Source organism: Bombyx mandarina, chromosome 03 (genome assembly GCF_030267445.1).
Source record: "Bombyx mandarina strain Sakado chromosome 03, ASM3026744v2".
Classification (NCBI taxonomy): Eukaryota; Metazoa; Arthropoda; class Insecta; order Lepidoptera; family Bombycidae; genus Bombyx; species Bombyx mandarina.
The window spans coordinates 7,567,951-7,581,554 of record NC_143210.1 but is presented as its reverse complement, the minus strand read 5'-3'; the positions used below and the strand labels follow the sequence as shown (position 1 = coordinate 7,581,554).

The 13,604-nt window shown below is 33.1% G+C and overlaps 2 protein-coding genes across 2 annotated transcripts; one reads left to right on the top strand and one right to left on the bottom strand.

Annotated features, from left to right (window-relative positions):
• The first annotated feature begins 436 nt into the window (after nucleotides 1–436).
• LOC114251852 (uncharacterized) lies at nucleotides 437–2,638 on the top strand. Its single transcript, XM_028186247.2, has 5 exons — nucleotides 437–685; nucleotides 904–1,257; nucleotides 1,464–1,701; nucleotides 2,178–2,447; nucleotides 2,523–2,638. The coding sequence occupies exons 1-5, from the start codon at nucleotides 659–661 to the stop codon at nucleotides 2,609–2,611; spliced, it is 978 nt and encodes a 325-aa protein (XP_028042048.2). The 5' UTR covers nucleotides 437–658; the 3' UTR covers nucleotides 2,612–2,638.
• Nucleotides 2,639–3,965: 1,327 nt separating this feature from the next.
• On the bottom strand, nucleotides 3,966–13,572 carry LOC114251844 (uncharacterized). The gene is made up of 15 exons (XM_028186241.2): nucleotides 13,268–13,572; nucleotides 12,931–13,065; nucleotides 12,562–12,647; nucleotides 11,579–11,719; nucleotides 11,291–11,411; nucleotides 11,158–11,215; nucleotides 10,756–10,931; nucleotides 8,895–9,038; nucleotides 8,059–8,178; nucleotides 7,549–7,724; nucleotides 6,788–6,926; nucleotides 6,160–6,297; nucleotides 5,348–5,463; nucleotides 4,550–4,672; nucleotides 3,966–4,193 (listed from the first exon to the last, which is right to left on the bottom strand). The coding sequence occupies exons 1-15, from the start codon at nucleotides 13,377–13,379 to the stop codon at nucleotides 3,972–3,974; spliced, it is 2,007 nt and encodes a 668-aa protein (XP_028042042.2). The 5' UTR covers nucleotides 13,380–13,572; the 3' UTR covers nucleotides 3,966–3,971.
• Between the last annotated feature and the right edge of the window lie 32 nt (nucleotides 13,573–13,604).

The window sequence follows — 13,604 nt, the reverse complement described above, 5'->3', positions numbered from 1 at the left end:
CGTAGGAAGTCGAAATGATATGATGAATATAACGGTTTTTAGCAAATTGAAGTGTGCTTGAATTGTAATAGTTTATGGTGCTGTTTTAAAAATCTTTTCACTTGCTGCTATGGCCCCACCTTAATTGGCTCTCTTTCAGCAGACACTTTGCTCTGCTTTGAGATGGTGCTCCTTACTTCTGCTCCTCTTTCCCGCCAAAAAGTCCCCTCAATGCCTTCAAAAGATTTTCGTAGATAATACACATAAATATGAAGTGTACTGTGTATGGAAATATCTATGAGACAGTTGGCTTAACGGTCTCTTTACCAGTTCTAAAATCTTAAAAAAAAACAAGACATTGAAGCCATAGATCGTACATAAATTCTAATTTTAATTAAGTGCATTGTCTATGACAGTTAAGGCTGTATGGGCTTAGATCCCTTTGCTTTTCCTTATAAGGAAAAATTGTACCAAAAAAATGTCTATGACAGTCTATATGTTTAATATATGTAAAACCCATGAAAATAATTTAAAAATATAGGTAAAAATCCTTTAGAGCTGCAATAAAAGTATTTGATTTTTTTAAAGAATTGCACTCTTCTAACGGCATACTTCAATTGTTACTTCTGAAACCAAGAAAAATACACTCTGCACAATTTATGTAATTAAAATTGTTATAATGTTTGAATCAGATGATTTCGATGAGGTAACGTTATAAAATAATATATTACATAGTAGATATTATAATTTGTTGTTATCACGTTAGATGAAGCTAGTTCAGTTTACCAGCAATAAGTAGGCATAACAAAAAAAATGTTTTGTTAAACATTTATTATTTATATTGCATATTTGTTTATCTCTCATATACGATCATTAATTATTATGATCGCATGAATACAATAATTAGGTACTAATAATTTACAGGTACTATCGCAATTTGATATTCCGGAAACTATTCCGCAAAAAAAAGCACAAATGAATGTCGAAGAACAGGCAGAAAATTGTATAGCAAACAAAAACTTTAAATCCCCACCGAAAAAAAAATTATGCAAATTAAAAGAAAGCGATAACACGAAATCAATATCTCAGCAGCAAACATGCAATGCATCAACAGTGTCCACCAATGAGGCATTCTCGAAACATTCAAAAAGAAAAATTATAAAGTCACATTTTGATCAAAGTAGAAAACGAAAGTTTCCAGGACCAGCAGGATTACTAAGTAAAACTTTAGAAGAAACTAGGAACGAAAGTATTTGTCACTTGGAACTATTATCACAGGTATGTCTGTTTCATTACTGTAAATGCCGGTGTGCAGTGAGATTGTATGATGTTCTCACTGTGTACTCACTCATTATTTTAGTATTTCCTATTCCATATAAAATCATCACACATCATACATAGAAACCGTCCTTATTCTATTAGTAAGTGTGGATAGTTGGTACTATTAACAAAATAATTTGAATATATCAAGAATACATTTTCAGGATATTGATTTCACACAAAATAATTTGAGAAGAGATTTATTTGATTCTCCACTGTGGAAGAGACTGAATGATGATCAAATGAAGTGCAATCTTAACAATATAGACACAATCAATGTAATAAAACAACAAGCTCATACTGGTAATTTAAGAAGAGGAAAAGCACAAGTAGTTGCAGCATTTATTGAAGGTGTAGATAGATCAGTGACTGACCCGTTAATAATTCTGAGAGACAGAACTGGTTAGTTTATTATCTAAAATGTATGGTCCCTATTTGAATTTGTAGAACAGGTATTGTTCTACAAATTCAAATAGGGACCATACCATGTTGCAAGTAGTGTTTTGTGTATAAGTGCAGTAAAATTCAAGAGAACATGGTAGTTAGTGGACTACCTGCATTAGGTGGTTAGAAAAACAGTACAATTAAATTATGATTAACTACTGGCATTGAACTGTATTGGCTCACAACATCACTAATAATAGATAGGAATTGGAAAAAGATAACAAGTTAGGAATATAGTGACAGAACACTTACTACAGATGAAGTAATTGTAGCTTACAGCTGCGTACAGGCCAGAATCACAAACCTTTATTTTCTCAAAATTGGGAAGAAATAAAATTAAAAACATAATTATTTATTAGTTTTTGCTTACATATTATTTAAATATGAAATTAAATGAATTTATTTTGGTGACTTAAGACTGGTTTTTGTTTCAGGATCAATAAAGTGTACATTGCATAGGGATGCATGGTCTATGTTTTCCCCATATATTGTTTCAGAGTATTGCATATTGGTATTGCATCAACCAACAGTACTCACAACAGGGAGTGCTTTTAAAAAGCATTATCTGAACATTACCTTGAGTAATATCAATGCCGTATACAGCTCAGTTATTTTGAAAGATAATTCACAAAACCTGCCTGATGGATATAGTATAGTTTATGATGAAGATTTCACTGTGATAAAAAGTGTACAAAAACAAAATGGTATGTTTTTCATAAAAAAAAGAAAAGAAATTAATCTGTTTGAAATTGCATAATTATTTTACATTTTTTTTTCAGGTCTGTCTTTTGATTCCTGCACAGATTTTAAGAATGATCATGAATTTTTGGATGATTTAGATACTATATTTTCAGATGAATTATTTTAAATAAACTTTTCTAACAACAATGACAAACTTTTCGTTTTCCTCTTCTTACTTTCCCTGATAGAAGATATGTTAATGTGGCGTATTCAGGGATCCAAAATGTGATGTCGAACCCGTCGCTTGCGACGAAGGGCTCGAGTAAATTAACCCTCAGACACAGCCCACTGAGTTTCTCGCCGTATCTTCTCAGTGGGTCGCGTTTCCGATCCGGTGGTAAATTCTGCGAAGCACGGCTCTTGCTAGGGTTCGTGTTAGCATCGTCGTCAAGTTTGAGCCCCGTGAGCTCACCTACTCGTTAAGGTTCCGCTGATGTAGCCTCTCAAGGCTATCAGCTTAGGTAGGAAAAAAATCAAAATCAAAAAGCCAAAGTTAGTAATTACTTGCTTATAAAATAGTTCTACGTGAACTGTTATGAACCTAGAAGAGTAAGGCAAAACTAACATACTGGAAATATAGGTTTACATTGCAGCCTTCGTGTTAAGTCGTTACCGAAGCCCATAGATACAATTGATATGGATGCTGTCGTCCTTAAAACGAGGTTTATTGGCTTTTGCATTCTTCAAATCAGTTTCTTGATAGCCTTGAGAGGCTATATCAGCGTCGCCTTAACTAGTAGATGAGCGGACGGGGCTCAAACCTGGTGACCTTTAATGAGAAGTTTTGTCGAAGTAAAGGGTTGCCTACGTCATTCTCATCAACTGCAACTTTAATAAATAATAATTAAAAAAAACAAAAAAAATTAGCTTTTATAAAAAATCCAACTACAAAATTGAAACTAAGTTTTAATAAATAAATCTGGATTAAAAAAAGTTTAAGGAAAACGCATTTTTTTACAATAAAATCGTTTTTTCTTACATCATTTTTAATTCAAATTTATTAAAATTTATTTCCTATTTTTTGGTTGGATTTTCTATAAAAGCGTATTTTTTTAGTTTTTTTAAAATATTATTTATATATTTTGCATTTTTTAGCTGAATTTCAATTTTTTCAATATATTTTTTTTAAATATTGAATTGTCATCGGTCCTTAATAAGTAGGTATGCCTTTCGAGTTAACCCGACGTTTTGAAGGGGGTCAAAATCATGTTCAAAGATTCCGTTACATACATACGTCTGAAGCTAATAAAAGCGTATTAAAAAAATCATGTCAATCAGTTGCTTAATTTCGACGTGAAAGAAGGACAATTAAACACACTTTTACATTTGTAGTACCTACTAAAGTATGTATTCTATCATTCGTACAACTTAGGATTTGTAAAACCGTAAAAACATAAAAAATGTACTGCAGAATTAGAAAGTTTTAATTGACATTTGTATAAACTAGAAAATATTTAGGATTAGAAATAAAACAGCGTGGATCAAATTCAACTCGATTTTAATTTAATATGTTTTGTGACTATATGTTTCGATAATGTCGATGGATGGAAAAATGATGCAGGACACATTTTACATTTGAAAACTTGCGATTTATCAATTTTTGAAGCCGAATGTTCGTCGTCGTTTTCATTATCCGATTTACGTTTATTTGAAGTAATGTAATGGGACTTTACATGTTTCATACAGCTGCTGAACCTGGGAAAGGTGACCTGAAATCAAAGTGAGACCAGTGTGCTTAGTGCAAGTTTTTTAACGTCCTCGATAGCGTAAAAGTTAGCCCAATTTTGTATGCAGTTGGAACAGCGCCCCTAGCGGCAAACGTAGGCAAACAAACCCATTCCATACAAATATGAGCTAACTTTTACGCTATCGAGAACGTTAAAAAACTCGCACTAAGGGCACTGCTTCACTCTTCGTGCGTTTCGTTATGATGAGTAAGTCAGTAGATAGGTTTTTACAAAATATGATACATCGGAAATCGTGCCTTTCGTTTCAATAATGAAGTAGGTACGAGATTAAATCGTAAAAGCATTTTGAATTATGCCGTGAAAAATAAACGACGTACCTTGCACAGTAGGCAGCTATACATTTTCTTTTTACCGTTATTAGAGACTGAATAGTATTCTTGGGTATCGTTCATGCCGTCTGTGTCAATCATTAAATTGTCTTCAGTTTCAGTACACTGTGCCTGAAATAATGAATGAATGATGACCTACATACCTATATTGTTTATTTGTCAATTTATGTTAATTTGTCAATTTAAATTGAAAGCTTAAATAGATATACATATCTGTGTTCTTAGTGCGAGTTTTTTAACGTTTTCAATAGCGTAAAAGTTAAGCCAATTCTGTATGCAATTGGAACCGCGCCCCTAGCGGCAAACGTACGCAAGCGATGTCATTCCATACAAATATGAACTAAACGTTAAAAAACTCGCACTAAGCACACTGAGCCTGTAGACATGCCGCCACCTTAAGGCATGAGGTCAAAGTTTCAAATGTTATTGTCAAATGCCTAAAACCAATAATTACGCTTTTTTTTTTTTTAATTCGTGAGTTTAATTTTTCTTAAAGTATTTTATTAGAGCGTGTAAATCATTCCTGAACATGTATGTACCTGTTCAAATTTTCTTAATATCTCGACATAATGGACGACGAAAATCCTATCGATGAGTTTTCTAATCAAAAAATGCATACATACATCGATGAATAAAATTAATTAAAATAAGTCGACAGTAAATGTATAGTTCCTAGGATCATAGATATCATTCTCTATTAAGTTTATTATCTATGGTTATCATTATTTTCGAGTAATCTCCCAATGACGCTTTTTTTTGTCGATCCTGCATCCGTAGGTAACTAACCTCTTGATGTTGAGTAAGTTCCGATGGCGTGGCAAATATCGCTGCGCAAGAAGCGCATGCATACGTCTTTTCTTTCCGCAATTTTCTGTGATCTAAAACCGAATCCGCTGAAATTTCTGTAACAAACGCTTAAACATAAACGCCAAAAAAAGGCTGTGGCACCAACTGTGGTTTTGTTGCAGTGAAATGGTACCATCAATTATAGTTTTATATTTAATTAGCTAATGAAAACATTTTGCGAGTACCGTCGAATATTATATTATATAGTGCGATGCTTCAGCGCAGGGCCGCCACAAGGCACAAATCTATAGAACCTATACATATAAATAATATTGAAACATATTATTTCGATATAAGCGCTTATATCATGATTTTTTTGCACTTAAATTAAAACTATTTTTTTTATCGGTCTAACTGTCTATTTTTCCGAGCAAGTCTCCGGAATGTCTGAATAAATTGCGACGATATTAAAACGACAATATTATCTTAGTATGGTTATGAGTTCGTCAGGACATCAGCAATCCTTCCATTTTAAAAAATTACCATTTTTATCCTAGATTTGAGAATGAGGAGATATACGAAAGCGAAATATGAACCCGACAGTGTTAGTTTGAAGGGTTTGAATTTGAAGGGTGGGGCAGCCGTTGTAACTATACTGAGGCCTTAGAACTTATATCTCAAGGTGGGTGGCGCATTTACGTTGTAGATGTCTATGGGCTCCGGTAACCACTTAACACCAGGTGGGCTGTGAGCTCGTCCACCCATCTAAGCAATAAAAAAAATAAAAAAATAGTTTTAACAAAATCACTTACGTCGTTTTGTCAGATTAACATGAACACGAATAACGTTGTCTTCACCGATCGTCTCTGTGATGTGAATGTGAACAATTGGCATCTCTTCGTTTCGTTTGTCGACACTGTCATTGTTAGAGTTAGAGCTGTCATTGTTTTCTAAAAATAATATTTTATCTATATTTAATACGTGAAGCAAAAACTTTGTATCCCTTTTTAAGAAAATTGCGCGGACGGAGGAGTATGAAATTTTCCACACTTATAGAGAATATAGAGAAGAAGTGCACAATGCTAATAAATTTTTAAAATAATGCTTAAAAGATACATTAAATCAATAAAGAAAACATTACGCACACTACATACCATGTATTTGACGCACACACGCATGCATACTATTTATTGTCAAACTTATGTTCTTGACGGCTGTTGTCAAATTGAGAATAGATTGTTTGTCTTTATTAATATTTTTTTATAGTGTAGTCTTGGCAAAATTTGTGATTATAGAAGTATAAAATACAATCATAATAGTGTACAAACTTACAATTCCAATTAATTATAGTCGAATTTCGACTACCGCGGAACCTCTAGTACTCATTAAATTTATGTCACTTGTCATTTACAATAATTTAAAGAAAACACCGCTACTGACCTGGCTTTTGAAAAAAAAATTGGAGTAAATTAGGCAGTTGAACGAACACAAATTTATCATTGGTCAATATAACTTTTCCAGTTATGAGTGTTGGTTTACTCTTATAGTATTTACCAGATGCATCCTTACTGCCTTTTACCTAAGAAAACAGAGATCATAAATTTATGTCCATTGTGAAGTTTCCTAAAATTACATTTTTATTATGAACTAGCTGACCCGGCAGACTTCGTAGTGCCTCAATCGATAAATAAAAGACCTAAACTTTTGTGTAAAAAAAACTTAAAACAAACAAAAGGAATCCGTCCGACGGGGGACACATCAAAGGAAAAACAAAATTGTTATTTTTATTTAATTCCGAGCAATTTCATATTTATCTACCTTTTAAACCTTCTCTGGACTTCCACAAACAGTTCAAGACTAAAATTAGCCAAATCGGTCTAGCCGTTCTCGAGTTTTAGCGAGACTAACGAACAGCAATTCATTTTTATATATGTATAGAGATATAGATAGTGTTATTCGAGTGTCGCGTTTTGAATGAAATTCAACCAACATCAATGATACATCAAGCTTTAGATACATTTTCTCTTGCATTATCACTAACTTTCGCAAAAAAAAGTACGTATATATTTAAAAAAAGTTATTATGACTAATATCGTCTGTAGCTAATGAAAAACAAAATCGTTTAAGAAACAGAGGAGAAAATGGTACTCAACTGGTCTGGTCTTTGATAGATTAAACTATCGTAACATTTCCGGTCTCACCTTGGTTATAACTACACTCTGGTCAACAATTATCTTTCGGAGTGTAGGAACTTTGAACAGCTGAGTGATGACGGAGTCCGCCGAGGAGATGTCGTCTGCGTAGTACGTATTCTGATACGACTGCAGAGTTTGCTGAAGAAGACTTAGAAATTGTGCCTCGCTCAGGTCCGTATCGTCTGAAATATTGATTTTATCGTCGATAAATATTTTAAATTCCATGTTTTAGTTTTTTCTGTCTATTTTTTTTATTGCCGTTGTAGGCAGACGAGCGTACGGCCCACCTGATGGTGAGTGGTTACCGTCGCCCATGGACTTCAGCAATGCCAGGGGCAGAGCCAAGCTGCTGCCTACCGTGCGTAAATGTCACACTGTTTTCTATAGTTCAGACTTTAATTAATTTACGCTTTATTTATTTGTATTTTGTGTTAATAACGATTAAGACCTATTTAAATAAGGCTTTATCAGCACTATGTACGTATTCATGATGGTATAAATAATTTTATAACTCACTCATTTTCTGATTTTGAACAATTTTTTCGTAAAGAGTAACTGGTTTTTCTTGATCAACCATTTTGACAACAAGCCTCTTCCCGTTTGTCGTTTTCCCTAGAACAATTCTTTTCGGAATGTCTGTGAAAATAATGTATTAATATAATTATATTTAATATTATTTATATATAAGGACACGAAAAAAAAAGATAGAAATACACTCTGTAATATAACATTTTATTACACTTTCAATTAAATAATTTTGAGTGCAATAAAGAATGTAATAATAGGTGTAATAGGTTATTGTTACTGTCTACAAATCAGTAGACGGTGTGGTCACCATCGCGTGAGTGACGGGGCCCAGCTAGAGCGCGGTCTACCACAGTGTGTGCGCAAGGTCATTGGCCCCCATTGCGAGGTCAGTGTGCTTAGTGCGAGCTTTTTAACGTTCTCGATAGCGTAGAAGTTAACTCAAATTTGTATGCAGTTGGAACAGCGCCCCTAGCGGCAAACGTAGGCAAACGTTCCAACTCCATACAAATTTGAGTTAACTTTTACGCTATCGAGAACGTTAAAAAACTCGTACTAAGAACAAGGCTTCCACATATAGTGTGTCTATTGAATATGCCCGGCCACTGTTTCTATATTCATTTAACTCAATTATATGTAGTAGTAATCTTTTTTCGCAATGACATTATCCTCTGAAGGATACGATGGCATTATTAAAATCCTATATAAATTTCATTTATGCATTACCAACAGTGAACACATTTACTCATCTATACAAATTATAAATAATAATAAATAAATAAATATTTAAATCAGCTACATTAAAAAAAATCCTGAACTGGAGTTACCTTTGAAAATCAATTTAGTTGATATCCTTAAAGATTTGCTGTTTGGCTCCTTAAAAACTTCAATTATATAATCCTGTGGCTCGTTATTTACATTTGTTGTCGTGTTCTCGGTTTCGGAGATATTATGATTTGCGTCGTTGCGTTCTAAGAAAAGTAGGTAAAACGTAAGTAAATTGATTCCCATTTCGTAATTGTTTTGTAAGAGCCCTAAGTATTTTGGTGCTACAATTTTATTGATTACTAGCTGTACCCGTCCGCTTCGCTGGGCATTTAAAATTAACATCATTATTTCTCACCCCCACAAAGATTCTCATCATTAACGCTCCCGCAACTGGTGTAGGGAGTCCAACACTCATATAAATATTAGCCTATCCATTAAGTACATGTATTTTCTACATGGATACCAATACCAAAACAATCGGATGCATGGTTCAGTAGTTATAACGGAGCATCCGTAAAAACCACTGTAGATTTATATATTAGCATAGATTGGCTTGGACAACGAGACAAAGTGTCAAGGTATATAAGCTTTTTCGAGACTATTACTTTAAAATAATTTAAAAACACTATGGCATCGTGTGACGAACCAACCGGTGAGCTTGAACGTAGGTGAGGTAGGTATGTATACGAGTTAAAAGGCCTTCAAAAGCTCAATTTATTAAATAAAAAACCTTTAAAAGTGTTTTTATGTATTAAACCTTATTATCGTAATTAAGCAAATTACTAAATTAGCTTATTCCAGAAATCCTTCATGAATACGTGCTAGCCTTATTCATGGGCATCACCAAAGCCATAGAAAGCCGGAAACTATAAAAGTTTACTACATATTCGCGGGCCGGCCGGATTGCAGTAGGCCGATTAAGATCCTTTAAAATGTCATGTAGTATTGAAAAAAAAATTTTTATTTTTTATTTCTTAGATGGGTGGATAGCTCACAGCCCACCTGGAGTTAAGTGATTACTGGAGGTCATAGACATCAAACAACGTAAATGCGCTACCCACCTTGAGATATAAGTTCTAAGGCCTCAAGTATAGTTACAACAAATAGAGATATGTACTTTTATAATTCTCCCAATTCATTTATCGGTTTGTATTGTGGTTGCGTCTGAAAACGGTGATGGTTGATCGCACTGGTGGGAGGTCGTATTGTGAGATTGCACAGATAAGTAACACGATCCTGCGTATTTCTGCCTCGAAATGGTAATGAGTTCCAGTTTGAAGGGTGAGGCAGCAGTTGTACTATAGAACTGATACTTAACTCATGTTTCAAGGTGGATGGCGGTATTTACGTTCATATTACGTTGTTGATACTAATGCCTCCAGAAACAACTTAAAGGAAGAAATTAACAAAAAAAATCTAAATTCGCTGGAAAAAACTTAAGATGTTTTAACATTTCAAACGTACCTTAAGTTTTTTAAATCATTAATTTTTAATCGGGGTTAAATGCTATTTGGTTTAAGCGGTTTTTTTGCAATTTTACAGGAGAGCCATTTAATGGTTAAATTTGGAAAAAATATCGTATAAAAAACTTCTTCAGCTATTTTTTTCTTTCCTACCTATGCTGGAAATGGGACCCACTGTGAAGATCCGGCGAGAAACTCAGTGGGCTCTGTCTGTGGGTTAATTTACTTGCCGAGCGGGTTCGGCGCTATTTAAATAGGGTAAACTTAATTAAGTTCAATTATAAACATCGTACTGTTGATGCTAATACCAAATAAGACGGAACTTTAATTACAGATATAAATATCGCATATTAAGTGGAAATGTCGCTCTAAACCAAATAGCCTCACACCCCTCGATGAGGTTCACAACATCCCCTTTAAATGATTATGATAGATGAATATAAACAAAGAAACCCACTTATAACAGATTGGATTCTATCTGGCTGTTCCAAGGGCGCATTGTCAACGCTTTCTTCATTTTTAACATATTCTGTAAAACCAGTAACGTTTTGTGCTTCAAACTCAAAAGCTTTTTGGTCATTTTTAGCTTCCAAGTTTTCATGTTGATTCTGCAACGATTTGTGTATGAAGGACCTGTGAAATAGTTTAAAAAAATCGTTTGGCTATTATTATGAAAGTTGATTAAAGCTGTTAAAATTACATAATAGTTTAAATTATAATAATATTTGTGTGCTTGTTTGTTAATGATGTATTTGTTTCACTCCAAATCAGTGGTAGTAAGCACTTTAGGTAAGGCTTCCATTATCATTCACTAATGTAGAATCTTTTGATTAATAATAATTTTAACATGTAAACTTACGACTGACTGACGTTTTTGCTAGTATTTTCAGTTTCATTTCTTAACTTTTGTATTAATGCTGAAATTAACAAATTAACAGTAAAAACCTAGAATATTCTGATTTATTTTAAATTTAAACACCTATCATACTTACAACTATTAGCTGTAATATCATGCAGTCCTAATGGGTTGAGAACAAATATTTTATCATTCGATTCTAGCAATATCCAACCTTTTTGTTCCAACATATGATATTGGTCATCATTTAGGGTAATCTGTAAATTTAATGAAATTAAAAGTTGCATTCATCATAGTATGATAATTATTTGAAAAGATTGTAATTTAATCAATTTCCTATTATAAAACCAGTGATTTAATGCGTGATAAAATTTAAAATCAGATTTTTATGTCAGTAATTATGTTTTGAAGGTATTAAGTTTACCTCTGTACAGTCTGCTGCTTTATTTAATGATTCGTCAGCATTTATTTCAGCATTATCTTCAGTAAAATGTATATTACTAATCTGTGTATCACTAATGTGGGGGCTGGTTTGCTTATATTCAGAAGCAGCATTGATTGGTGTCTGAAAATCATAAAATTGGGTTTGCAAACATAAAAAAACAAACATAGGTGTTTAAAATAATATGTTTTAATTGATTTATTTCATTATTTACTGTAATATGGTCACCAGCTAGATGCTAGATGATGAAACATAAAAACAGTCAAAATTAGAACCACAATCAAAAATATATGTATTCGCCCTTATGAAATTTGTGTTTTGGTACTACATTACTACCGTGACTCACAAGTTATCTTATGTGAGTTACATGTTTATTAATTGAATATGGGCTAAGCTTGATGCCAAATTCATTACATAATTCATTCATTCACATAAGATGATGTAAAATTTTTAACAAATTGCAGAAAATATCTTTTAAATGTGTAAAAACAAATGGAGAACTGCTATAATAATTAACAAGGTGACTGATTTGGGTGGAAGTTTTAGTACGAGCTACCATCATGTTTGAATAATTAATTAAGAAATCTTAACATATTATTCATGTAATTTTTTTTATATTTGGGTGCTTTTAGGTACTTCAAGCACCGGTCACCGTTCTCGTCGAACCCGTCGCTTGCGACGAAGGGCTCGACGAGTAAATTAACTCTCAGACACAGCCCACTGAGTTTCTCGCCGATCTTCTCAGTGGGTCGCGTTTCCGATCCGGTGGTAGATTCTGCGAAGCACGGCTCTTGCTAGGGTTCGTGTTAGCAACGTCACCAGGTTTGAGCCCCGTGAGCTCACCTACTAAAGTTAGGGTTACGCTGACATAGCCGCTAGGGCTATCAGCTTAGGTAGGAAAAAAAAAAAAAAAATTTATATTTGACTACAGTTTCAGAATATTAAAACTCATAATAAGTACCTACTTGGTCATTGTTTGTTGAATAATCAGTTTGCAATAGATAATTATTGGTGAACAAATTGCTATCTCCTTCAGGCAGTACATATTGATCTGAAAAACATTACTCTGTTTATAATTTAATGAATGTTAAATAATGTTGAAAACATATTTTCATTAAATCACATTATCCAAAGAATTTATCTTAAATCACTAATGATTAAATTTAAAACTTGCTGCCAGGGTGAATTAAATGGGTGGATGGTCAAAGGCCCATCTAATAGCCTGTTAATTTTTCTCTATGAGGTTTAAGTACAAGTAGGCAAATGAACTCTAAGCTGAACTTCCTATTGCTGTCTATTAATTATTATACAGAACATCACTTATGTTAATTTACCTGTAACAGGGACAAGATTGGAAGAGTTATCCACATTCACAAAAAACTGCTCAGATCCAATTTCATAAACTGAACAAGATTCTGGCGAATTCTTTGTTTCTGGAGCCTCCGTTACATACTGAATTTGTTTGGATACTGAAAATCCAAAAAAAGTACAATTGCTATTAATTTTTATATTTTTTATTGTTTTCATTATATACCTACTCGATCAGTATCGAATTTACTGGTGCCTTCTATATTTTCAATTGGAATAATGAATTTTGTAATGCATCATTACATTGGTGTGTAAAGTTTACCTCGAAAATAAATTGTATTAATTTATTGAATTAATACTAACTTAGGAATGTTCCATCATCTTGGACTACGAAAAATTGGCCAGGCACAGCTACTGATTCCGTTGAATTTGACTGCATAAATTCGTAGCCTTCAAATAATTTGTTTTTATCCATTTTTGGTTAACGATATGGCGAAGTTTACAAATAGTTTAATCAGTCAGCCTCTATTATTCAGTCCTCTCTATTATTACAACATATTTTGTAATTGTTTTTTAGATATTCCTATTTTTTATTCAAAAAACTGTTTTTGAATAGTACTTCGTTGCACCAAAGAACCAGCTGTTTAGAAATTAAACTGTCAAATTGACAATGACAGATATTTGTTTTCGTCTCAACTTT